This window comes from Narcine bancroftii, chromosome 6 (assembly GCF_036971445.1).
Source record: "Narcine bancroftii isolate sNarBan1 chromosome 6, sNarBan1.hap1, whole genome shotgun sequence".
Taxonomy (NCBI): Eukaryota; Metazoa; Chordata; class Chondrichthyes; order Torpediniformes; family Narcinidae; genus Narcine; species Narcine bancroftii.
In genome coordinates, this window is record NC_091474.1 from 212,887,561 (window position 1) to 212,915,446 (window position 27,886).

Genomic DNA, 27,886 nt, shown 5'->3' on the forward strand with positions numbered 1-27,886 from the left:
ATCCTTTTAGTGCAAAATAACGTTCATCTGTTAATTTAATAAAATCAAACTAAAGTGCATGTATCATTTACAAAAAATAGTGCCTCAGCAGATCTGGCTATCATTCAAGAGGTGTTTCACCATGTTAAAGAAAAGTAAATGGAACTAAGAAAAGTAGCAAAGAAGTTGTATAATCCCCAATATGATGACCATTTTATCAATCAAGTTACCTTTAGTTATAAACTTTATTCAGATGTTTTGACTCTCCTTTTATTCCTGCCATGGAAGCACTGACTTTTCTAGATACATTTATAGTGTGACCCAAATGCTCATTTATCAAATGTGAGCTTTGGTATTCTGTATTCAACTGTATCTCATCACAACGGAAGCCAGGCCTGCCTTCACTCACCATCCACGTAAATTGATCGAGTCCAAACTACCATTCTACAATCGGGAACATTGGAATGTGTTGTAGAATTTCCTTACTGGTGATCATCTATGTGTTTTGTTTTTAGGTGCACCATCCATTGATGCCTTCTTTCTTCAGCTCGTTTGATGGAGAGCAATACTTAATGCTGTCATGGCTGAAGAAAGTGTACCCACATGATTGAATGGAGGTGGACTTCCAAATAATATAGGGAAAGTAATCTGCCAAAGGAGAATACACATGAAGCTTTTAAATTCATGAAATTCCTGAATATATGATGCAGTAGGTCATTTGTAGAGTTTAAAACTGTTAACGTTGCAAGTACATGTGTTGATAATTTTGATTTGAAGGATAAATAAATGCACGTTCATTTGTTCTCTATGTGAAAATCAAGACTGTTACTATAAAAAAAATTGGAGATATTCGTTAAAAATATATTTCCCTTCAGTTGTGATGCAGCATAATGAGTGAGCTCATCAGATGTTTCTGGCCCTTTAAATTCACATTATCTAGAATGTAGTAATGTGGCCAACTTTCATTATTATTTACTAACATCGTATGATATAAAAACAAATCTGGACAAGAGTCCATGTAGGACACTGGTACTATCGTATCTTGACCATTTGGCGTTCTGGAATGAGAAATAAAAGCAAGTTGAAACCTCCATTGTTTTTCAATAAGTAGGGATTGAATTTGATTTTATCCTATAACATGAAAACCCATAAATTTCATAATGTGACCTTGGATTTCTGGATCATGAAGTGGAAACCTCACACTTTTAATTTCAGCCCTCACTGAATCAATCACCACCATCCACAGTGCAATTCCTTCTCACTTGTGAATATGGGGCAGTTTGGCTGAAAATGAACAGCATGTAATGTTGGTAAAATTGTTTGCATGAGAAAACTCTGGACACTATATTTCCTTGGTTCTCTTGCATGCTGACTGAACCAAATTATGTAACCTGTTTGATCCTGTGAAAAGCATCAAAACCCACATTATGTCCAAAATAAATACATCTATTTCCATGTCAGCAATATTGTCACCTCAATTTATATCTCTCAGCTACTAGAGCTTAAACGTCATTTAGGCCTGTTCAGAACTCTTCTACAGGAATCCCAAAATACATCAGAAAAAGTGTCAAATCAATTCTTGAATTTTTGAATTCTATCAAGCTACCTATTAACACCATTCCCACCAGCTTTTGAAACCTCCAGGGTGTTGTTTTGAATGCAACATAGAAAATACAAGAACATAAAAGGCTTTGTGGTATCTCTAGATCTACAGTACAGTAAAATTAACATGTCATTGTCACTTGTTTCATAATAGCTTCTGAAGTTTCACAATCAGGGACAGGCAAATTTTAAGATAAGCAGGCAAAGTCAATTTTGAAAAAGGGAAATGTTTGACCAACTTATTGGAGCTCTTTGACAGTAACATTTGCTGGGATAAAGAAAAAAAAGTGGATTTACTAAGATTTCCAGAAGACATTTGGTGAGGACTGCATCAAAATTATTGCATAAAAGCTTCTGGCATCAAAAGTAACATATTGGTGTGGAAGGATGACAAAACAAAACAGACATAAATGAGTTAACTCCTGTGAACTCAGTTCTTTATGGTGTATGTCGATGATGGACTATGATAAATTTGTTGATGACACACATATCACAGTCAAATGAGTTGTGAAAATTTAAGGGTACAGTAATACAAAGGGATATTAGATAGATTAAGCAAGAGTTGGCAGAATTGAGTACAAATGTAAATTTGGGAGAGAAAATGTTTTAAAAATCAAAAGGATGAATCGTTTCAGAATTTTGAGATGCAGGAGAGCAGTGAGTTCTCATGCTTAATTTGGAAAAGGCTAGTATCCAGCAAGCACTCAGAATATCAGAATGTCATTGCTTGGAAAATTGAATGCAATAAGTCTTAGCTTCAGTTATACAAGACATTGGTGAAACCATAACTGGAGTACAATATTTGTCTCCTTATTAAAGAAAGAATTTTAATTGGGAATTGAGGTGTTTACTAGATTAATACCTTGTTGTCTGGAGAAGAAATGTTAGATATGCTATTTATTGGTTGGAGTATAGAAGCGTGAGAGGAAATGTAATTGAAGCATATAACATTCTGAGAAGCCTTGACAAGGGGGTTCTAAGATGAGAGATCACTAGATGAAAATTAAGGGCTGCCCATTTCGGACAGTGATGGGTTGACACCTTTTTGAGGGTTTTAAGTCTTTGGAATTTCCTTAAAGGACAATAGAAGCAGTTTTATTATTTTTAAGTCAGGGCAAGGAGGCAGAAGGTTATGGGATAGCCAGTCTATTTACCTCACATGGATACCACTATGTAAGTCAATCACTTAAATGAAACAATGTTTGACATCAGGTCTATTTATTGAGAAATGTTTAAAATATTTGTGTTTAATTGATCTATTCTTTTATGAATCAGGATATGTGAGAGGTTTTAAATTTAAATTTAGACATGCAGCATTGTAACAGGCCATTTTGTCCCACAAGCCCATGCCACCCAATTTAGACCGCATTAACCTACACCCCCGGTACGTTTAGAACAGTGAGAGGAAATCCGAGCCCCCGGAGAAAGCCTAAGCAGACTTTGGGAGAATGTACAAGCTCCTTATAGTTTTGCCAGATGATTCTCTTCAATTTAAGCAATTCCAGTCCCACTCGCATGTCTTGCGTGGCACATCTACCAAAGCCTACATTTCTTTGATTAGTGTCTATATATTGTTGCTGTTGAGTTCTAGCTGGACTCTGCCGTATTCCTTACGTGGTTGTGCGAATACCTGTGCAAGTTAATGACTCTCTAGATTAAATGCTCTATTCTTTTACATTTTGGTATTTTCCTCATTTTTGATATTGTCAATTCATTACTGCACCCTTTATGTTGTGTCTATAATAAGAGCCAATTTGTTTAAATTCCAGCTGTGGGTTTCATAACATTTCTTATGATCTTGCTAAAATTACATTTTCTTTCTCTTCCCAGACTAGTCAAATATCAATGTTCTTGTTTGGTTTACTGCTGTAAGGTATTTCCTTTATTCCAGTTGATATTATTTGTAAATGTAGGAAATGTTGTTTGCAGCTCCAAATAATTTAAACACCCTATTAAAAATGATCCTATCAAAAATTCCGGTAGTATGCTACTTTTCTGATATTCTTTCCTTAGTCAAGTTTATTGTTACCTGATTGTACGAGTGCAACCCAATGAAACAGGGTTCTCCGGTCGGTCCTCAGTGCAAAACACACAGACATACAACCAGATATAACACATACAAACAATACACATGAAGGACAAGTATTCATCTCAACACATAAATAAATAAATAGATAACGAGAGTCTCGGATGGTTAGTGTGAGCAGCTCTTTTGGTCATTCAGCGTTCTCACTGACACAAACAACACTCACTGCAGGGTGAAAGTAACTTGAGTGACTTACCAGCATATTCATTAATGATTTAGCCCATTTTAACAATAAATTGTACTGGTTCACTTTTATCCCTGTCCCATTGCCAGTTTTTCAGCTTCAAAGACTCCTCCTTTAACCCATACCTTTCATTATTGTGGTCAAGTGGGGTGTAAACCATGTTTGGTTGTGTTTACATTAAGTGCAGGTTATTGATACCTCGGCCCAGAAAAAACTCAGCTGGCATAAATGTCTTACAGATATTTTCTGTGCTTGGCATCTATCTCCTATCCCCTTTAAAATGATAGCAGGGCATGAATTAACCTTGGGATTTGAATCTATGTCTATCCCTATTTCCTTGGATAATTTTTAAATTATTTACTGTATTAATAGCAACACTTAACATGTTTTTTTCAGTATCATATATTGAAAGCTGCAAAAATTCCAGAACAATACACCAGGGTATTTAAAAATGAGCCTTTTCTATTTGCATCTTTAAAAATGCAATAATTATGATTCTTGTACTTGATACTCAAAAATGTGCATTCTTCCTCCTAACTTGTCCTTGGAATTAAACATGAAGCAGCATCATTGTTTTTCTATCATTATTGATATAACATCAAAGATTGTTTCCAAATTGTGTGTATCCTAATTAATGCATTATTAGATTTTTGTTATTCCCTTCATGTATGCCTGTGAATAAAGGAAACAGCAAGCCCATCTTTTAATATGTAATTTATTTTTCATGTTCAGTGGAGTGTTTGAAATGAAATGATTCAAAATACTATAGGGGTGCAGTGGTGGAAGAGATGGAGTATGTTGCTGGGTTTGATAAGAATAATCCTCTTGATGGAAATAAATGCCACACTGTAATCACTGATCTAATATCAATTGTTATTTCAATTCCATTAGTCTTGGTTTTCTGTGAGCAATGCTACAGATTAGAATGGACTATGCTCACTAGGAAACTGCATCAGTCACATTCAAATATTTTTTTTCTCTCTAAGTTTTGCATAAATCGTGTAATTAATGGACTTTTGGATCCACACTAATAGTTAGCTGTAATGTGAAGTTACTGAGAAAGGACATAATAAAACTGGATTTATTGAAAACGAATAAAAACATCACTTATCATCACATATCCAGAATAAAATTTGTCCAAGCCACTTAGGTAAATTTTCATGGATTCTCTGACCAGAAATCATTCAAATTATAATAATTAAAAAAGTAATGTTGTTATTCTACAATGTTTATTTTATTCTTGATTTTACAGAACATTTTAAAGAATTGGAGGTTAAATTACCTGCACTGAAACTGAATAACTTGCCTTATCTTTGCAGTTTTCTCAAAGGGAGTTTTTTCATTTACTTAAACAAGACCATGAAGTTGCTAAGCAGGGGGAAATGCTTCCAGACCACACAGTGAATGGTGAACTTTGACATGAGGAACACCTTGACTATTTTCGATGCCGAATTGCAGATGGTGGAAGTTTTTTTTTGTCTACCTTCCTGGCTAAACCAAAGCAGAAAATAACGACTGGAATGATATCATCTGTAATGAATCCCATTGGTTCTGTTTAGTCCAAATGGAAATGCCATTGCATGTGGCAGATATTATACAGAACTGAGACCCACAATAATTGAAATGAAAAATAAACAGGACAGACAGCATCTCTGGAGAGAGAAACAGGTAATGTTTCAGGTCAATTAAGTTCTGTCATAACTAAGAAATCAAATATATTTTATGTTGCAGTGGATGAGGAAGGACGGAGTTAAAGGAAATGTCTGCAATAGGATGGAGACAAAATCTTGAATGATACAAGAGATGGTGGTCCTGGATGAGAAAGGATGGTGAAGCTTTGTTGATCATAACTGATAAATCTAGTGATAGAAACAAGGAAATGAGAGAAAAATAATGCTGGAACTGTGAGGCAAAACATTGGATTTTTCTGGAATATTGGATTAGAACACAATGCTATAAATACTCAACAGGTTTTGATGTCATAAAATTCAGAACCCCTAAATCTGTGTGAACTGAGGTACTGGGAAGGGGATCCAAGTGGTCACTAGTGCTTGGTGAAAAGAAACAAAATATAGACCAAATGAAATAAATATTGGTGGGTTCCAAGTTGTTGTCCTGAAGACATAATCCAGGTGAAGGTTGTAGGACCAACAGTGCAAAATTGAGGAAGAGAAGCCAAGTTATCTGAAAAGGAAAATGACACTTAAGAACTGTTTATTGGCAATTTAAAAAAACACCATTTTAACAGGGACAGGACTTGCAATTATCACAAAGGTGAAAGAAATATAGAACTCCATTCTCCCATGTTCCACAGAAAAGCCCAATGCTTTTTAAGCAGAGAAAAGGGGGCAGCAGTTGAACACTGGACTAATAGATTGAGAGAGGAAGTACAGTTAACATAGATAACCCTCCTCACCAGCTCGCCTATTTTCATCCCTGAGGATAAGCAGTCTTTTTAAAGGAACTACCTTGAAACAGTGTAATTGGAAGGCTAATGCTAGAAAAAATGCTGGATGTATATGGCAATGACCGACACATCCAGAATTTGGTTCAGTCTAAATGCCTCTGACCTGATTGAAAATATCCGATTAAAGTCATGAACGTATTTGGGATCCCAAGCATGAATGCTAATTGAAGAAGCTCAGTAGTTTACGGGTGAGGAGATTGAGTGTTTTAAGTATTTCACAAGTTTCAGTGGAAGATGAAGTTCAGTTGTGTGAATTTTTTAAATCCAAAAATATACTTTATTCACAATAAATTATATACAAAAAAAGAAAATCATTCAGTCTTTTTACACCCATAATGTCAGCCATATCTGTACATTCTCCTCAATGTACATTGTTACATTTATTCTCTAAATACACCATTGCCACCTTGTCATTTCTACCTCCTCTGTTGGTTGACCGATTTTATTTTTTTCCCCTCAAGTCTCCGCTCCTCAGTGCCCAGTAATGGGAGGACTGTGGCCCTTTCCCACAGTGCCTTCACATTGGCTGCAGTCAGCCTCAGTGCGTCCCTCAGCACACACTCCTGCAGCTTGGAATGGACCAGTCAGCAGCATTACCAGACCGACATCTCACTGTGCTGAAAGACCAACGAGTTTCACGCAGACCAAAGTGCTTCTTTCACCGAGTCAATGATCTTCCAGCTGTTCTGGATGTCTGAATCAGAGTGCACCCCTGGGACAGCTCGTAGATCAGAATCCTCTATCGTGCTGCCATTGGGGTTGAATTGTGACAAGGACCCTTGCATCTATCTCCGCAAGCTATTTGCAAATCTGCATTCAGCAAAGAAGTGGGTGAGTCTCCACTCCAATGCAGTCATTGTGCACCTGAATATTTTCCTGATCGATTCTTTTTGAGATTGTTCTTAAAAAGTGTCTGCACTCGGTCATCAGTATCAATCACTAGTAAAGCGAGAGCGTGCTGTTCTTCAGAAATCTTCATTTCCATATATGTACATTTTATCTTATGAAAACTTTTAATAATGCTTTTTAACTTGATTTTGGATCCCTACAATTCATAAACTTTTGAACTGCAATAAGGAGAATCAATATTTAAGATGTTTCTTTAAACAGAAGATGTGTGCTTTTCCTTTGTTAGTTGATAGTCTTAGAAGGAATTTCAAACTGAAGACTTAAAAAGATGAGAAGGAGCTGCTGCAACAGCAGACCCACTGATGCTGGTGCGAACCCACTGAGAAGAGACGCAGCATTCCTCCTCAGGGTTCTATCTTCAAGTCCAACTACCAACCACCCCGTTAAAAACTTTAAACAGCCTTCAAAAGGAGCCGACGGTTTATTTTAAAATGCTGCGTCCATGGCCTCTGGGCCTGAGATGGTAATGCTTGTGTTCCATAGCAGCCTCAAAGGGTTGTAGACTTTGGGGAAGCTGAAGACTAGTGCAGAACACCACTAAATGGGGATAGCACCCACTGTTTGAGAAGAAGCAGAGGAGACGACCCTACAGGATGGAGACCACGCTGACGGCCCAATGACACGCTCTGCAGCTGAAGAAACACACAAGCAGTATGCGGATAGGCTGTTGGTGACTCAAAGTGAGGATCTCAACTGACTGGCAGAAGGGGTACAAGAACTGAGATGCAAGAGGGTGTCAAGGGCGCTGAAGACTTCCTGATCATGTTGGAGGTTGGATCTAGATCTTGGGTTGTTGATGGTTTGGACTGGTCTGTGTAGCTGTGGGAGTGCTGGAGGTGAATCCTTGCACACTCAGTGACTCTGGTGGGGGAGTGGGGTACTTTCTTTTGCTTCTCTCACTGTAATAGGGGCTGGGCAATTTCTGTGGCAGACTAAAATCAATTGCATGTACTATAACACCTACTTTACTACATGACAATATAGGAATCTTGAATAACTGTTTCAATTGTAAAGGCATTAAGACCTACTTCAGTGGATCTCAACATTTTTCTTTCCACTCACTTACCACTTTAAGAATTCTCTATGCTATCAGTGCTCTATAATTAGTAAGGGATTGCTTAAGGTGGCATGTGGATGGAAAGAAAGTTTGAAAACCACTTTTAATCGTACTTAATTGACTTGTTATGTGCAGTTTCATAACTCCAAAGGAAATGGGCCAATGACAATTTTTCTCAAGGCAAAATATTTCAGTAACAATTGGGTCTAGAGCAGTGATTCTCAACCTTCCCACTCACGCAATCTCTTACTAATCAAAGAGCACTGATGGCATAGGGATTACTTAAAGTGGTATGTGAGTGGAAAGAAAAAGGTTTGAGAACCACTGCCCTAGTCCATAGATTCTTGTTATTTCTCATTGGTTTATCGAGTCTGTTCTTCCAGTTACCTCCCTATAATTTCTCTCATGTTCCCTGCAAATACACTTTGATTTTCCTGCCACCTAACAGTGTTTTACAGAGACCATTAAACTGCCAACCAATGAGTTTTTAGGTGGAAGAATAAACTGGGGCACTCGGTTAAAAAAGCCATGCAGTTGCATTTAGTGTAACAACCTCCAGACTGAAAGAACGGTGGCCAGAATTGAACCCGAGTCACTGAAGTTGTGAGACAGCCACGCAGTGTTGAGCCATGCGCCCCATAATTTGAGTCAGGTTATTGCCAAACCACAAAGATGTATGGTTCAGCTATACCAAACGATATACTGTAGCAATCAACATTGGACAGGAACAAATTAACAACTTAAAAAAAGTTAGTAATTGATTATCTACAATATGGAGAAATGCAAAAGAACAGGAAACTCATCCACTTTTGCAATCTTAATTTTAGTCTCGACTTCTGAGATTTTCCAGTATTTAGTTTTCTTTTTTTATTTTCATTGAATTGTGGAATCAGCCTCTCACAGACGAGCATAAGAATTGGAGAATGAGGCAATTTACTGTTCAGTAAATTAAATCATAGCAATTTTAATAAATTATCGGCGGTTCTCTCTAAACTTGCTCAAAACAAGTCATGTTGCAATTTTATGCCCAGCATACTATAAACACTTAGTTTATTTGTATTAGCTACATATTCTATCCTTACACATTCAAAAGTAAGCATTGACACTTTCTTAACGTTTATTTTTAACCTCTAGACATGTTTTTTTTGGTCAGTAGCTTTGATACTTATTTTTGACATTGATTCTGAATGAATTTCCAATCATGTCAATTTCAGTCCATATGGCTTCATCTGTGTGAAATTTTATTTTTTGACTTAATACATTTACAAGTTTGTACTTTCTGTCACATGCTTAGCATGTACGAATAGAGAATCAATTTCTACCTCGGTGATGATGGTTAGAAACGGAACGGTTTAAATATTGGATGAAAATTGGACAAGTTGCTTAACCAGAATTAGATCTTGTCCATTAGGAAGTTGTACTGGACACATCCAAAAATCAGCACTTTTTATTTTTAAAATTTTTTTAGCTGCTGATGCCACATAAATAATGAATCTGCTGGCAGCAAATCCTATTCGAGTCATCGATATAGAAACGACTGCCCCACCCAGAATGGATTGAGTAACTCATAGCAGGAACTAAGTTTTGCCTGTGTGTTAAGAGACTGTTTCCTTCCAAAATCTTAAAAAAAAATCTCATTCTAACTGGATGTCTTTGATTAACACTCGCAGACTCAGGTTTTTCTCTGTTATAGTCGCTGAGATATTTGAAATGTTACAGGATGACCTTCAACTGAGGTCTCATCCCTATAGTCTGTTCTCTTCACCAAGATCAAGGTCATATTGACACATCTTGCCAGCAGATATTGATCTAGGCAACATCCCACTTTGCTGTTGCAGCGTGAAAGCTAGCTCAATACTGAAGTCAAGGGAAGATGATTTAATTTTCTTTAATTTCAGCGATAACTAGTTGATGTATGCCAGCATGACAAGCTTCTCAAAAGCATAGACAAAAGCTACACCCATGTACCCAAAATAGCTTCCATTGATTATATGAAGATTTTCTTTCATACAAAACATTACAGTTGTCAATGCCTTAAGGCATAATGCCTTCATTCTCTGATTGAGCTACCACATGCTGAGCTCCAGACCTACAGCAGGCTGAATGTTGCTACAATTGAAGGTTGAACCAGAATTGTTGTGGAAAATTCCATTGGACATCTTAAAAAGAGATGGAATGTGGGATCTGTGAGTCAGGAGATAACTTCATTATGTGCTGGATCCTGTAATAACTTAGCCCATCGAGGAAATGAGTTATGGGCTCAAAAACAAAATGAGCAGAAAGTTCCAGCACACAAATACATCTTCTACATAGGCAGAGGAAAAAGGTATTCACTGAACAGGCATTACAGCGTACAATACACAGATGTCCCTTTCAGTAAACTCAAGAGCTTTTGCTCTCCTCCATAACATTGCTAGGACTTGGCTTCAATAGGGAGAATGCTTTTTATCCCAGGGCGCTCAGGGAGAAAGATGATTATGTAGAGAAATCTACTACTTCCACGGCTTGTGGCACTTCTCTGCCAAGGGGCTCAGGGAGAAAGATGATTATGTAGAGAAATCTACTACTTCCACAGCTTGTGGCTCTTCTCTGCTAGGTCTGTAAATTGCAGAGGCAGAAAAATCAAGACTTCCTTATCTTGCAGGTTCCATCCCACTAGATCAGGGTTTCCCAAACTTTTTCTTTCCATTCGCATAGCACTTTAGTCATCCCGATGCCATAAGTGCTCTGTGATTAGTAAGGGAGTGCTGAAGGTATAGCATGTGAGTGGAAAGAAAAAAAATTTGAAAACCACTGTTTTAATTGTACCTAATTGACTTGTTAAGTGAATGGTTTCATAACTCCAAATGAAATGGGTCAATGGTAATTTTTCCTCAAGCAAAATATTTTAGTAACAATTGGGTTTTGACCAGTGGTTCTCAACCTTTCCGCCCTCCCCCCCCGCTCACATACTCCCTTACTAATCAGAACACCTATGGCATAGGAATTATTAATGGTATGCGAGTGACAGGCCAGGCTCCAAGGATGCATGGCATTGACCATCATGAAATTATTGATGCACAACAACCTGAACATTGAAGATGGTATTGTTTCTTATTAATTAATAATTGTTAATCATTAATGGCAGCATTTGGACAAGTGTTGATATTCTTCAGTGTTAAAAACCGAAGGTGCTGAAACACCATTCATCTTTCCACAGACGCAGCTTCTCGCATTTTCTGAAGTTCAGACTATGAGGAGCTGGTGTTTTTCTTTAGTGGAAGCTGCATCCAGCTGAACCCAATCCTTTTTACGGCATAAGTCACTCCCATGTTGTCAAAGTCAGTGATTTATTTTTCTGCAGAGGATCGCCTTTCAGAATAGTGTTTCATATACTGCAAGGCGAGCAAACTGCAAAAAAAAAGTGATTTTTTTTTTCAGCTTTCCCCATGAAATGGCCAAAATATCTAGTGAGAGGAATAAATCATTGAGGGGAAAAAGTACCTATCATGCTTCCAGAAGGGGCATCTGCAAGATCAAACTCTAAAAACCGTAACATTATTCCTATGAAATGCAAGCATCTTGGGCAAAAGGAGCAGGCCATGAGCTGCACTGATATGACAACTATAAGGAAGATTGCAAGCTGAAGATTTGAACAGCCAACTTTAGTTCCCCCCACCCCCCCAGGCATGCTGAGCAACTGAAATTTTAAGAGTAGAGTGATCTAGAAATGAAGTGGCTGAACAATAACTGGAAATACTGCAAATATAAAAAGCAATATTATTCAAAAGCTCAGTGCCCATTTTACTTGTATTGATGACCACCTATCATTTATACCATTAAAAATGTTCATACTATAGACACTAAATTGGAATCCACTGTACAAAATTGTAGTTGCTTTCTTAAGAGCATAGCTTAATTATTCCTTTTGCAATTATCTTTTGATTTGAGCTCAAAAATTACAAACACTTTTGAATACACAGTCATAGATGCATTATTAATCTGGTGCTGAATCGTTAGTGGCCTTGTGTGATCTGGAGTTGATGGTTCAGAGGGAACACTTTCGTTCTCTTTGGTTTCTTCTTCCCGGATGATTAAAGGTCGGCCAAGGGACTGACCAAGCAAGCGGCACACTTCAGAAGCTTTGCGTTGAGAATTTGAAACAGCTCGAAGACATGCCTGTCGTCTGTATAACAAAAGGTTCTGATGTCATTTCATTCAATGTACTTTTAAAAGAAATTGCACTAAATTAAAATCTTGGTTTTTCACCTCCTGGTGGAAATTAGAGATCTTTTTTTAAAAAAAAGAGGGTTAGTCACCTCATCCTTTTCTGTCCTCATCTAGCTGAATGCTTTTTAAAACTGCAAAGACTAAGGGCTTTATCACAGGCTTGTAAGGTCCTCTTTAAACCTGCAGGTCAAGCACCAGTAATATCGAGACATTACAAATTAAAGTTTGAATTAGAGGGAAGTGGTGATTTTTCTGCAAGGCAAAACTGCCAAAAACAGCAGCTAGCAAAATAAAGAAGGCCAGGGAAGGAAAAGTTTTTGTTCAAGTTTTTTAAAAAAAAGCAAGAAACTGTCGGATTCATTTGCTTCACCTTACAAGATCCATAAGAGTTTACCTTATATTAGAAATTGTTCCAACTAGTGCTTGACAGCTGCTGTCAGCAGAAAGGTGTGCTTCTACTCGACTGCCAGGAAATCCATTTAGGTCTGTGCAGGATATGTAAATGAGTCATGCTAAATTTCAATTGGTGTTTTTTTTAGCCTGCAATGAATAATCTCACCTCATACAAGAATTGAGGTTTGAATTATGAATTTTAATGAAATTCACTACAAATCATTTTCCAAAGATGTAATTAGTTATTGTTTTATCAAATATTTGGCAGGTGTCAAGACTTCTGGATTAATAAATCTCCAATTAGCTCTTAAAATTGCACTATACCCATTATTCATACTTCAACAATTCCTATATGCATGATAAAAATAACAATGGTTTAACTTTTCAAAATAATCCATAATTCTCTAAAACAAGCAATTTCATCTTGACCACCTTGAAATTACAGTATTTTCTCCTTTGCTTACCCTTGCACTGTAAAATTACATTTTGCAGGCAAAAGTAATAGAATTAACATATCAGACTCTCGAGACTTTGCCTATTAGACAAGTTACATCCTTAACAGAACCAATTAAATATTGCTGGCCAATGAAGCCTCATTATGAACAGGTGCAAGGTGCAGGAGAAAGTAATGATTATATTAGTGCACCAGAATGAAAATGTTTAAAAAGTAATTACAAACTAAACATTAATGAGCTTCCAAGCATGAATAAACAGCAGGAGACGGTGAAGGGAAGTACAATGCACTAAATGATTGGACAGTCAAGGTAGGCATGGCATTTGTGGAGCAAAAAGAGATTCAGAGAGGCAGTAAAAATAATGAGAAAGACAAAGAAAATTATGGATTTGCCAAAGGAAATTTAAGATGGCAAGAGCAACTGGGGAAATGAATAGAAATTACTGACAGCAAGTGCAAATTATATAAATAAAGATGACTTTGCTCCAACATTTAGTGAGGATAAGATCAGAAGAATGTAATAATCAGAAGTGTAGAATAAATGTATTTAAAATGAGAAATATTAAATTAGACAAATCCCTTGTTGAGATGGAATATTGCAACTATTTATAATACCTATGGAGAGATAGAAAATATTTAATTAAAACATTATTAAATTATGACTGAAGACAATTTGATAGGTGATAAAGGAGTACATACTTTCATCTGAATATTATAAGGAAATGTAAAAAGTCGCTACTAAATAGGAACCCACAAAAATACAAATCTTGGAGTTGGTTTATTTAGTCTGCACTTTCTACTTAATGCACAAAGCTGGTTCCATCCACAATTGCAGGGCTTCCCGATAGGAATCCCTTACATGGGAGAGGGAAAGAGTGGCTTACTGGACAACAAAAAATATGGTTCTGGCTGTTCAAGCTATTCAAACAGTAACCAATTCTGAATGTTTCCAAAACCAATATTTAGAACTTATTACAAATTTTTTAAAAATTCAACTAAAATATAAAAAATGTTTTCCTACTAATTTGCAGCTATTCCCCTCCATTTAAAAGGATATAGATACTGTCATATACATGAAGGGATTCATGAGGAAATGTCAGACTGCAATTTGGAACTCTGAACAGTTGTGCAGTGTGGATTGTCATGTAATCCCTCCAACTGGAACCTGGTGGAAATGTAGGTTGCAGAGGGGCACATGACCTCTCCATCTGAAACCTGATTGGAAGTTACCTCACCTGCCAATCAAGGTCAAGGCTTGCCCACAGGTCAGTGTAGACCTGGTCATTGGCCCTTTTAATTGGCTTATTGATACCTGGGCCAGACTCTCCAGCCAATGACATGAGTCTTCTTCCCCTTGTGGGATGAACCTGAGCTCCACTCCACGATGGGAACTGTGGGCAATGCTAAAGGATCATTGGTAGGGTGTGCATAGACAAAAGGTTGGGAGCTGTAGTATTGTGTGTTTAGTGTCCCTAGTTTAGTCAGATAAGAGCCATGCCTGCCAAGGATATCAAGGGTTGGCATGTATCGTATGTTGTAACTTGATTGTAAAACCTACCCACAAGTGGATCATTTAATCTGGCGAGTGTATGTATATCTTTTACCCTGTTGCGATGACTCTACATGTAAATGAAACACAACTGCCCAATCAGCTGCATTCAGACGTGTTACCCTTGGGATCCATCGAATCAGTTTCACACACATAACAAGCAGTCTGTAACTTCAGGATTTCAATATTCATCCTGATGGAAATGCTGAACTTAAAAAGATTTACTCAGAATTGCCAGCATCTTTTCAGAACTACAAGTTCAAAAATGAGAGCAATTTGATAGTATATATTTACTGTGGTTAAATAATCAATGAAGTAATGGTGGGAAGGGGGAGGGTTGGAGAAAATGTTAAACACTGACCTTTAGTTAAGAAAAAAATGAGAGACACGAGGGGCTTAAAGATAAAATTAGCATATTGGACTCTTGAAGATCAAGAAGATCTAAATGAGAGGGAAGGCAAATCCTTAGAAAACATCTGACCCAGACAGTATACCTGGCCACGTCTTGAAGACCAACCAATTGGTTGTTTTTGAGATATAGTCATCCCCTTAATACAGTGGTCAGAGATCCCCACCTGCTTCAAAAAGGGGATCCATCATTCCAGTGCAAGGTGATATACCTCAATGACTATCGACCTGTGGCATTAATGTCCACCATGATTAAGTAGTTTCAGGGTTTGGTCATGGAGCAAATCAACTATTTGTGAATCAAGGGATGATGCCTAGTTCCTAGAGTGCATCAATATCATAGATACATAGAGCTGTGAAGCCAACATGACAAACTGCACAAAGCACCTTGGTAAGGGAAACCATAAGGTTGAGAAGCACTGTATGACAAAATCAGTGGATAATCAAGCCAGTATTATAACTGAATTGATTAATGACAAGGCTGAAGCTAATCAGCAAGAACAAAAGTCATCAAGAGAATAAACCCTCCAAGGAGGATAAAAGGAACAACAAGTCCACTGACCTTCAGAAAAAAAGAGCCCTTTACATCTGGCATTAAAGAAAATCCAGCCGAGCCTCACCCCAAAGCCCTCTGCGCAGCTCAGATGGCGAAGTCCTCCTCAGTGACAAGATCTCCATCCTCAATCGATGGTCAGAACACTTCCAATCCCTTTTCAGTGCCAACCGCCCTGCTCCAGCTCCGTCAACAACCCTCGAGTCTAGAGCTGAATGAGGTCCTTACCCGGGAAGAGACATATAAGGCAATTGAACAACTGAAAAGTGGCAAAGCAGCAGGTATGGATGGAATTCCCCCCAGAGGTCTGGAAGGCTGGCGGCAAAGCTCTGCACACCAAACTGCATGAGTTTTTCATGCTCTGCTGGGACCAAGGAAAGCTGCCTCAGGACCTTCGTGATGCCATCATCATCACCCTGTACAAAAACAAAGGTGAGAAATCAGACTGCTCAAACTACAGGGGAATCACGCTGCTCTCCATCGCAGGCAAAATCTTCGCTAGGATTCTCCTTAATAGATTAATACCTAGTGTCGCCGAAAATGTCCTCCCAGAATCACAGTGTGGTTTTCTACTGACATGGTCTTTGCCCTCAGAAAGCTCCAAGAAAAGTGCAGAGAACAAAACAAAGGATTCTACATCACCTTTGTTGACCTCACCAAAGCCTTCGACACCGTGAGCAGGAAAAGGCTTTGGGCAAATGAGGCCCAACGCGTCCGTCCCCACCAACTCATCAATAGAGTGCTTCGGATGCCCCCCCAAGTTCCTCAACATGGTTATCCAACTGCACGAAAACGAACAAGGTCGGGTCAGATACAGCAATGAGCTCTCCGAACCCTCCATTGACAACGGCGTGAAGCAAGGCTGCGTCCTCGCACCAACCCTCTTTACTATCTTCTTCAGCATGATGCTGAAGCAAGCCATGAAAGACCTCAACAATGAAGACGCTGTTTACATCCAGTACCCCACGGATGGCAGTCTCTTCAATCTGAGGCGCCTGCAAGCTCACCAAGACACAAGAGCAACTTATCTGTGAACTACACTTTGCAGACGATGCCGCTTTAGTTGCCCATTCAGAGCCAGCTCTCCAGTGCATGGCATCCTGTTTTGTGGAAACTGCCAAAATATTTGGCCTGGAAGTCAGCCTGAAGAAAACTGAGGTCCTCCATCAGACAGCCCCCCCCCCCCACATCTCCATTGGGCACAACAGAACTCAAAACGGTCAACCAGTTTATCTACCTCGGCTGCACCATTTCATCTGATGCAAGGATCGACAAAGAGATAGACAACAGACTCGCCAAGGCAAATAGCACCTTTGGAAGACTACACAAAAGAGTCTAGAAAAACAATCATCTGAAGAAACACAAAGATCAGCATGTACAGAGCCATTGTCATACCCACGCTCCTGTTCGGCTCCAAATCATGGGTCCTCTACCGGCATCACCTATGGCTCCTAGAACACTTCCATCAGCGCTGTCTCCGCTCCATCTTCAACATTCATTGGAATGACTTTATCACCAACATCGAAGTACTCGAGCTGGCAGAGTCCGCAAGCATCGAATCCATGCTGCTGAAGACCCAACTGTGCTGGGTGGGTCACGTCTCCAGAATGGAGGACCATCGCCTTCCCAAGATTGTGTTATATGGCGAGCTCTCCACTGGCCACCGAGACAGAGGTGCACCAAAGAAGAGGTACAAGGACTGCTTAAAGAAATCTCTTGGTGCCTGCCACATTGACCACCACCAGTGGGCTGATATCGCCTCCAACCGTGCATCTTGGCGCCTCACAGTTCGGCGGGCTGCCACCTCCTTTGAAGAAGACCGCAGAGCCCACCTCACTGACAAAAGACAAAGGAGGAAAAACCCAACACCCAACCCCAACCAACTAATTTTCCCTTGCAACCGTGCCTGCCTGTCCTGCATCGGACTTGTCAGTCACCAACGAGCCTGCAGCAGACGTGGACATACCCCTCCATAAATCTTCGTCCGCGAAGCCAAGCCAAAGAAAGAAAATCCAGAGGAAGGTCCTTTAATTGGGATGAGGACATCAGAAGTAAAACATGGAAATCTGTAGCCACCGTGGTCGAAATAAAAATACAACGCTGGAGAAACTCAGCAGGTCAAACAGTGTCCTTCATATAGCAAAAATACATAAGCAACATTTCGGGCTTGACAGCTGACTTGGATGGTTCAATATCATGTATCCAGCCAGTTATTTTGTATGGCTAATATCTTAACCAACTAATTGCACAAATTGACTTAATATTAACCATCATTACTGAGAGTACTTGTGCACGAAGAATTCAATAAAGAAAATTTGGCTATGAAATATACATCTTCTGCCTCAGATTCTGTCCAGCTAGCATACTGCCACGAAACTAAAAGGAGATGCAACAACAAGATGGACCTGAGGCTTCCACTCCCTACCATCCTGCTGGCCAACGTACAGACCTTGGAGAACAAACTTGATGAACTCCAAGCCAGATTCAACATTGGAGAGACATCAGGGTGAACTGCATGATGTGCTTTACGGAAACATGGGTAAACCAGTAGTTCTCAACCTTTTTCTTTCCACTCACATACCACTTAAGTAATCCTTATGCCATCAGTGCTCTGTGATTAGTAATGGATTGCTGAAGGTGGTATGAGTGGGAAGGGAAGGCTAAGAATCACTGCTCTAGACCCAATTGTTACTGAAATATTTCGCTTGAGGAAAATTGTGATTGACCCATTTCCTTTGGAGTTATGAAACCATGCGCAAAATGAATCAATTAGGTACAATTAAAACAGTTGTTTTCGAACTTTTTCTTTTGATCCACATGCCACCTTAAGCAATCCCTTACTAATCACAGAGCACCCATGACATAGGGAATAATTAAAGTGGTATGTGAGTGGAAAGAAAGGTTGAGAATCACTGGGCTACACCTTCCATTGTGCTGATCTGGAAAAACAAGGGGAGGCGACATTTGTGTCATTATCAATTCAGTATGGTTCACAGCCGTGAAAACAGTCCTGTTCCAACCTAGAACATCTGGTGATCAAGTGTCGGCCATTCTTCCTGCTGAGGAAGTTCACCACTATCATCCTGGTGTGACAGATTATATTGTATTTTATATCTTTTAAAGGAGATAAATTGGGCAGGTTTTTTTTAGGGTAGGTCACATACAAACACTTCTAAATAGATCTAATTTAAAAGACTGGAGCTCTGCTCAAGCCAGAATGGCCTGGTTCCGAGTGCCTTTGCAAAAACTTTGAAGAGTGCCCAAATGACATCGCTATTGGATTGTTGTTTTGAAAAGCAACAGATGAAAGAATTTGGAGTTTTGGGTTCAGAGCCACAGGCTGTCTGTCTGAGTGCAGTTTGCTGTTCTAAAACTGTCATGTGGTTTTGTAAGCAGAGAGAGTCAACCAGGCTGTTTTTCTGTGAGAGAGAGAATTCAATTCTACAGTTCAGCAGCAGCATCTGGGGCTGGAACAGGACAAGCTGGCAAGCTTGTGGAAAGAAACCATTTTGAAGACAGGTTGTGAGTTCTTAAGTTCAGCCTGGTCAAAGCACTTGTGGTCCATACAAGAGGAGAGGACTGGCTGCCTAATGTCTCTCTTGAAATAAGAGAAACAAAAAGGAACTCTGTGGTGACCTGAAAGAAAGAAGTTCTCATCTGGAAAACCCTGATGGGGCAAGTTTCTTCAGCAAAACACTACATGGCTGATTATAAGGTATCTGTTTGTGACCAGTGAATAACACATCTCTCTGAAAACTGACAAGAAACTTCCTGAGCAGTAACCATTTACTTTCAAGCACCAAAGCCTAGTGAACTTTATACATGTTAAATTCTGTGCACAGTACAAGAATTGCCTGCAACCAATGAACTTGGAGGAGTGAGAATGGACTGTGAATCAAATAACTTTTCTGAACTTACACACACATTACATACACGTGAATTAGAAGGGGGGGGTTAAGTTAATAGTAATAAGTTAGAGTTTGATCCTGTTTTCATGTTTAAAGATAATTAAAAGCAACTTCTGTTTAAGTAGCCATTTGTCTTGGTGAATATCTATTGCTGCTGGGTTTTGGGGACCTCTGGGCTCATAACACAGTGTACATTCCACCCCAGGCTAATGTCAGGCTGGTACTGGAGGGACTGAGCACTGTGATAAACAGCGATGAGACAGCACATCCAGACGCCTTCCAAATCATTGTGGGAGACTTCAATCAGGCTGACCTGAAGAAATCTCTGATAAACTACCAGCAACATGTCACATGCAAGACCGGGGGAACCAACACACTGATTCACTGCTATACCACCACCAAGCCATACCACGACTGCACTTTGGCAAGTCTGATCACCTGGCATACAAACAGAGACTGAAGACGACGAAGGTATGGTCGAGTGAGGAGGAGGAACGTCTGCAGGACTGCTTTGAATCAGTGGACTGGAACATATTCAAGAACTCATCCGTAGACTTGATGAAGTCAATGACATCTATTGCATATTCATTTAAGACCTGTGTGGATGAGTGTGTGCCAACGCTCAAATACCAGATGTTCCCCAACCAGAAGCCTTGGATGAATCAGAGAATCTCCAATCTGCTGAGTGTGAGAACAAGAGCGTTTAAGGCCAGGAATCGAGATCTTTACAAGTCCAGGTACGATCTATGGAAAGCCATCTCTGAAGCAAAGTGGCAATTCCGGAGGAAGCTAGACACAAAGACACCGCAGCTATGGCAAGGAGCGCAGGCCATTACACCCTACAAAGTGAGGGCAAACACTATAGATGGCTGCAATGCTTTACTATCCAATGAGCTGAACACCTATGCCCGCTTTGAGAAGAACCAAACAATGCTTATTAGAATCCTTGAAAAGGCAGAGGACCATGTGTTATCTGTCTCTGAGGGTGGTATCAGGAAGTCATTCAAGTGGGTAAACCCTCTCAAGGCATACCAGGCAGGGTACTGAAAATCTGCACCAACCAACTACCCAGAGTGCTCTTGGACATTTTCAACCTCTCTTTGTGGCGGTCAGAGGTTCCCAACAGCTTCAAAAGGGCATCAATCATCTCAGTACCCAAGAAGAGTAGCGTGAGCAGCCTCAACGTCTACCACCCAGTAGCACTAACTTCTACTGTGATGAAATGCTTTGAGAGGCTGGTCATGACCAGAATTAACATGTACCCAAGTAAAGATCTGGAACCACTGAAATTTGCCTATCATCACAATCACTCCATGGCAGATGCAATAGCGCTGGCTCTCCACTCAGCTCCAGATCACCTGGAAAACAACAATTCATACATATGGCTGCTCTTAATAGTCTACAGCTCAGCCTTCAATACCATTATTCCCTCAGTGCTAGTCAAGAAGTTTCAAGCACTAGGATTCTGTACCCCCCTCTGCAAATGGATCCTTGACTTTCTCATTGGAAGATCAGTCAATACGAATTGGAAACAATGTCTCCTTCGTACTGATTATCAATACAGGTGCACCCCAAAGATGCGTGCTTAGCCCACTGCTCTACTCATTATACACCCATGAGTGTGCGGCCAGGCACAATTCCAATGCCATCTACAAGTTTGCTGATGACACCACAGTTGTCGGCAGAATCACAAACGGCAACGAGGGGAGTAGATCATCTCTTTGAATGATGACAACCTTGTGCTCAACGTCAGCAAAACCAAGGAGATGATTGAGGACTTCAGGATGAAGTCAGGGGTACATGACCCAGTCCTCATCGAGGGCTCAGTAGTGGAGAGGATCAAGAACTTCAAATTCCTAGGTGTCAACTTCTCAGATCTCTCCCTGGAGCCTCCACATTGATACAATCATAAAGAAGGCTCGCTAGCAGCTATATTTTGTGAGGCGTCTGAGCAGATTCAGAACATCACCGATGACTCTCGAAAAACTTCTACAAGTGTACCGTGGAGAGCATTCTGGATGGTTGCATCACTGCCAACTCTCAGGACAAGAGTAAACTCCAGAGGGTTGTTAACTTGGCCTGCCACATCTCAGGCACTAGACTTCACTCCATCGAGGACATCTACATGAGGTGATGTCTTAAAAAAGCAGCCTCTATCCTCAAAGACCCCGCCACCCAGGCCATGCCCCCTTCACTTTGCTACCATCAGGGGAAAAGGTACAGGAGCCTAAATACGAGCACTCAGCGGCACAAGGACAGGTTCTTCTCCACCGCCATCAGATTCCTGAATAATCCATTGTTAATAGAATTGAATGGTGTAATAGAACTTATCAATAAGAGACGGCCTTGCTTTTTGTGGACTATTATTATTTTATTTTTTATAGTAATGTCACCAGATGGTTATAATATGTATGTTTACACGATGATGCTGCTGGAAACCATCACATTTCATGACGTCATGACCATAAATCCTGAATAAAAAAAGCACGAAGAAATTTACTCTCAATTCAATGTTCTTGTGTTGGATGCCAGCATCTGCCAAAGAAAATTACACGAAAGTGAAGTGGTGAGAACTGTGCAGGTGAAGCATTTCTTGCAGACACAGGGGTAAGAAGATGTCCTCCAATCAGTATGAAGCCAATGCAAGCAAAAAGAACATATTCCAATAATGCCGAGTGCTACCTTGTCAGAGGTACATATGAAAATAGATTTTAGATCAATTTAAAAGCAAACTCTTAATAAAAACCAATCAAGTGGTGGAATGATACGATAACATCACTTGTTTGTTTTTATTTTGAAAGGAGATAACTCAGTGTTTTATAACATTGTGGATTAATATCACATTGGGAAAGTCTACTTTAAGACAGCAAGTGGATTTTGGATAGAGCAGAATTTCTAAAAATAGACTGAAGACCTATTTTTGTATAGTTCCTAGTATCAATGTTCAGATGAAAATACAAATATCCCAACTACAACTGGGAGCTAGACTAATTATACTCAAACTCTCATCATCTTGACACCCCCAAGTCAACAAATCACTTGCAAATAAATATGAGGTGCAAAACAGCATCTCATGGAATTATGGGCAAATAAATACATCTTTTTTCATCTCTCCTTTATTAATGCATGCACAGCTGACGTGCCTGTGTGTTACCCCAGTAACAAGGGGTCCACCTGTAATTCATAAACAAGATTACAAATGCTAGGTGAATGTTTCACTTAAGACTTAACTATTGGCAATGTTCCAATTCAAGGAATTTCAATTTTCTGGATGTTCCATGAATTAAAAACATCTGTGCTGGGACATTTCGTTTAAATTATTAAGGACATCATGATTCTGCATAATATAATCAAGTTACCTGATGTTTTCCATAGTTTTGTTTGTGTGAAAGAATTGGGGTGAACCAACAACAACAGTACTGTCTAATTTCTCCACCAACAGGTTACAAAAATCCTCCATCTTGCCAAAATCACTGAATATAACACAAATCTAGGAAAGAGAAGAAGCAAATGGTTTTAAAAAAAAATGCAAACAAATCAAATTCTCTGGCTCATTTAAAGTAACATGTACATAAGATTTTTAAAAAAATGACCAACCAAATAATTCATTTCCCATTGATGCCATTTCCTGCAACATAAGTACTTCTCTTTTTCCCTCCAATGGAAGATTACAGGAAGAGATTTTCTAGTACTATTCCAAGGAGCAACACATTTGATTAATATAGGTTGGTGTCATATTTGCCTCCATTGTTGACTCAGTTATTTATACACTTATATATTTCTACATTATTTATCCAAGTTTCTAAAATGCAAGCCAAACAATAATGCCGAGAAGGGGGGTGGAAGAGGGGAGAGGGGGGGGAAGAGGAGAGGGGGGGGAAGAGGGAGAGGGGGGGAAGAGGGAGAGGGGGGGGAAGAGGGAGAGGGGGGGGAAGAGGGAGAGGGGGGGAAGAGGGAGAGGGGGGGAAGAGGGAGAGGGGGGAAGAGGGAGAGGGGGGGAAGAGGGAGAGGGGGGGGAAGAGGGAGAGGGGGGGAAGAGGGAGAGGGGGGGAAGAGGGAGAGGGGGGGAAGAGGGAGAGGGGGGGAAGAGGGAGAGGGGGGGAAGAGGGAGAGGGGGGAAGAGGGAGAGGGGGGGGAAGAGGGAGAGGGGGGGGAAGAGGGAGAGGGGGGGAAGAGGGAGAGGGGGGGAAGAGGGAGAGGGGGGGAAGAGGGAGAGGGGGGGGAAGAGGGAGAGGGGGGAAGAGGGAGAGGGGGGGAAGAGGGAGAGGGGGGAAGAGGGAGAGGGGGGGAAGAGGAGAGGGGGGGGAAGAGGGAGAGGGGGGAAGAGGGAGAGGGGGGGAAGAGGGAGAGGGGGGGAAGAGGGAGAGGGGGGGAAGAGGGAGAGGGGGGGAAGAGGGAGAGGGGGGGAAGAGGGAGAGGGGGGAGAGGGAGAGGGGGGGAAGAGGGAGAGGGGGGGAAGAGGGAGAGGGGGGAAGAGGGAGAGGGGGGAAGAGGGAGAGGGGGAAGAGGGAGAGGGGGGGAAGAGGGAGAGGGGGGAAGAGGGAGAGGGGGAAGAGGGAGAGGGGGGAAGAGGGAGAGGGGGGAAGAGGGAGAGGGGGGGAAGAGGGAGAGGGGGGGAAGAGGGAGAGGGGGGGGAAGAGGAGAGGGGGGGGAAGAGGGAGAGGGGGGGGAAGAGGGAGAGGGGGGGAAGAGGGAGAGGGGGGGAAGAGGGAGAGGGGGGAAGAGGGAGAGGGGGAAGAGGGAGAGGGGGAAGAGGGAGAGGGGGGAAGAGGGAGAGGGGGGAAGAGGGAGAGGGGGGGAAGAGGGAGAGGGGGGGAAGAGGGAGAGGGGGGGAAGAGGGAGAGGGGGGGAAGAGGGAGAGGGGGGGAAGAGGGAGAGGGGGGGAAGAGGGAGAGGGGGGGAAGAGGGAGAGGGGGGGAAGAGGGAGAGGGGGGGAAGAGGGAGAGGGGGGGGAAGAGGAGAGGGGGGGAAGAGGGAGAGGGGGGAAGAGGGAGAGGGGGGGAAGAGGGAGAGGGGGGGGAAGAGGGAGAGGGGGGGAAGAGGGAGAGAAGAGGGAGAGGGGGGGAAGAGGAGAGGGGGGGAAGAGGGAGAGGGGGGGAAGAGGGAGAGGGGGGGAAGAGGGAGAGGGGGGGAAGAGGGAGAGGGGGGGAAGAGGGAGAGGGGGGGAAGAGGGAGAGGGGGGGAAGAGGGAGAGGGGGGGAAGAGGGAGAGAAGAGGGAGAGGGGGAAGAGGGAGAGGGGGGGAAGAGGGAGAGGGGGGGAAGAGGGAGAGGGGGGAAGAGGGAGAGGGGGGGAGAGGGAGAGGGGGGGAAGAGGAGAGGGGGGGAAGAGGGAGAGGGGGGGGAAGAGGGGAGGGGGGAAGAGGGAGAGGGGGGGGAAGAGGGAGAGGGGGGGAAGAGGGAGAGGGGGGGAAGAGGGAGAGGGGGGGAAGAGGGAGAGGGGGGGAAGAGGGAGAGGGGGGGAAGAGGGAGAGGGGGGGAAGAGGGAGAGGGGGGGAGAGGGGGAGGGGGGGAGAGGGGGAAGAGGGAGAGGGGGGGAAGAGGGAGAGGGGGGGGAAGAGGGAGAGGGGGGGAAGAGGGAGAGGGGGGGAAGAGGGAGAGGGGGGGAAGAGGGAGAGGGGGGGAAGAGGGAGAGGGGGGGAAGAGGTGAGGGGGGGAAGAGGGAGAGGGGGGGAAGAGGGAGAGGGGGGGAAGAGGGAGAGGGGGGAAGAGGGAGAGGGGGGGAAGAGGGAGAGGGGGGGAAGAGGGAGAGGGGGGGAAGAGGGAGAGGGGGGGAAGAGGGAGAGGGGGGGAAGAGGGAGAGGGGGGGAAGAGGGAGAGGGGGGGGAAGAGGGAGAGGGACACAGATCAGTTCTAATAAGTGAAACAAAAAGGAACTCTGTAGTGACCTGACAGAAAGAGGTTATCATCTGGAGAACACTGATGGGCCATGTTTCTTCGGAAGACACTAAAAGTAGCTGATTAAAAAGGAATCAGTTGTGGGTGTCCAGCAAACAACAAATCTCTCTCTGAAAACTGACAACAACTTTCCTGACCAGTAACCATTTACCTTTCAAGCACCAAAGCCTGGTTATATACTTTTATATAACTAAATTTTAAATTCTGTGCACAGTCTAAGAATTGCATGCAACCAGTGAACTTGAGGAATGAGAAGTGAGATTGGACTGTGAATCAAATAACTTTTCCAAACTTATATACACATTACATACATGTGCACTTAGAAGGGGGTTAAGTTAGGTTAGTTAAGTCAATAGCGATAAGGTAAAGTTTGATTCTGTTTTCATGTTTAAAGATAATTAAAAGCAACTTTTGTTTAAGTAACCATTTGTCTTGGTGAATATCTAATGCTGCTGGGATTTGGGGACCTCTGGGCTCGTAACAATTTGAGCAACAGACTGAAACTTTCAAATACATTTAGTAGTATTGCATATATCCAACATCAAATTTGAAAATATGGCCATTAATCAATTATTATAATTAATCTATTGTCAAAGACAAATTATACAATGAATCACATTATAAAATTTAAGTTAAAATGAATGGTACCTCTGCTTCCATCTGATAGCCATTTTCAATACGACGAAAATCCTTAGTCACTGTAATATTGTTCTCCTGCATAAAAAAATATAGGAAATTAAAGAAAAAGAGCAGGGAGGGGAGAACTGCTCTAAATAAGATAATTGCCTTGAGGACTGGAGGGATTGAGTTTTAAGAAGAGAATGGATGGATTAGGACTTTTTTCCCATTGAATGTAGCAGGTTGAGGGGTGACTTTACAGAGGTTTATAAAATCATGAGGGGTATAGATAATGTGAGTTACTCATGGTGTTTCCCCCCAAGATAGTGGAGTCTGAAATTATGATGAGGGGCAAAATTTAAAAGGGAAATGTGAAGCATTCCACCCCCCCATAAAGTATGGTGTGCACATGGAATGAGCTGCTCAAGGAAGCTGTAGAGTTCAATGACAACATTTAAATGACAATCAGACAAGTACATAGATAGGATATGGGTCCAACCAACATAGGTAAATGTACCAACTCAGGCAGTCAATTTGGTTGGACATGAATGAGTTAAGCTGGAGGACCGGTTTCTATGCTGTAAAACAACACTGAATGGATGCTTTATCTTGTGAATGGACACTTGTTGAGGCTCCAATCTGCAAGTTGTTCCTCAGTGGTTAACGGAAGATATTTACTTCAACTAAGCACAAATATGATTAAATGAGTTAAATGAAAATGCACAATTCTTCCTAATGGTGAAGTATGCATGTCTGTTTCTGCAACAATATGAGAAATACAGGTCTCTGTTGGAGTAAGATTTGCATCAAGGCTTTACAACTTTCTTGGCGTAATGCAATGATGAGCTTGGGAATAGTTCTACCAAGAGAAACATGTAAACATTTTAAAAAAAGCAAATTATGGGGGGGGTGGGGGGGGAACTCTTGTTGAAAGGAAAGGAAAATTGGTTAAGAAGACATTTAGCTATTAGCAATGGGCAGTAATAAATGTTTCCATCTACTACATAATCCTGTTGTAGATTTTAGAAGGTACAGTGATACAGCGTGTGCTTGATATGGAGTTGGCCTGATCTGGGAATAGATAGCAAAATCGGTTATGTCCTAATATACTCAGGTCTGTGTACCTTGGACATCAGACGGTGAAGATGCAGAAATTGTAGAGGCTGAAAAGAATCAGTGATATATAACTTGGGTAGTAGGATCTCTCAAATTGTTTCCGCCATGACGTGCATGTAGATACAAAATACTCCAAAGGTTTTGCTGGTAATTAGGGCTGTAGGTTCTCGTTGCCAGCTCCTGCTCTTGAAGATTCATTCGGTCTCAATTTCCTGTGCTCTTCCAAATGAAAGTGCTTTCTTAATTTTTTTTTAAAAATAAATCAGATTTTTCATCACCTCTCCCAACTCTTTCATCTTGGCTCAGGTACTGTTCACTTTATTTATTCTCACTGAGTCCATACCTTTATTGGTATTGACATGATTCCATTGTCGGATTTCGACCATTCATAACAGCTGCTAATTAAAATTCTGAGTTCCAGTTGAAAGGACTGGCGAAGTGTTGGAAATGATGCACGTCATCAGTAAGACGATGTCCTTTAAATTTATATTTGCCATA

At 41.4% G+C, this 27,886-nt stretch overlaps 2 protein-coding genes across 8 annotated transcripts in view; one reads left to right on the forward strand and one right to left on the reverse strand.

Moving 5' to 3' along the window:
* Nucleotides 1-3,555, forward strand: part of LOC138737030 (uncharacterized) — a 28,613-nt gene extending 25,058 nt beyond the window's left edge. For all 3 annotated transcript variants that reach the window (XM_069887426.1, XM_069887427.1, XM_069887429.1), the window contains one exon: nt 495-3,555. In XM_069887426.1, the coding sequence (XP_069743527.1) occupies nt 495-590 (96 nt within the window). In that variant the 3' untranslated portion in view covers nt 591-3,555. The remainder of the gene's footprint in view (nt 1-494) is intronic.
* Nucleotides 206-27,879, reverse strand: irak1bp1 (interleukin-1 receptor-associated kinase 1 binding protein 1). 5 transcript variants are annotated; one of them, XM_069887433.1, is made up of 5 exons: nt 27,397-27,879; nt 26,303-26,368; nt 23,118-23,248; nt 12,888-12,978; nt 12,361-12,449 (listed from the first exon to the last, which is right to left on the reverse strand). In XM_069887433.1, exons 1-4 carry the CDS (start codon nt 27,403-27,405, stop codon nt 12,930-12,932), a joined length of 255 nt encoding a protein of 84 aa, XP_069743534.1. In that variant the 5' UTR covers nt 27,406-27,879; the 3' UTR covers nt 12,361-12,449; nt 12,888-12,929. The 5 variants fall into 5 exon arrangements, with proteins under 5 accessions (XP_069743533.1, XP_069743531.1, XP_069743534.1 ...); XM_069887432.1 differs by lacking the exons at nt 12,361-12,449; nt 12,888-12,978 and adding an exon at nt 206-627; XM_069887430.1 differs by lacking the exon at nt 12,888-12,978 and having other exon boundaries at nt 9,217-12,449; nt 27,397-27,872.
* Nucleotides 27,880-27,886: the final 7 nt, after the last annotated feature.

Coding starts and splice junctions, on each gene's coding strand:
- irak1bp1 (XM_069887430.1), bottom strand. Junction 23,249..26,302: donor GCTATCAGATGGAAGCAGAG/GTACCATTCATT, acceptor TCTCTTTCCTAG/ATTTGTGTTATATTCAGTGA. Junction 12,450..23,117: donor AAAACTATGGAAAACATCAG/GTAACTTGATTA, acceptor TTTGTTATACAG/ACGACAGGCATGTCTTCGAG.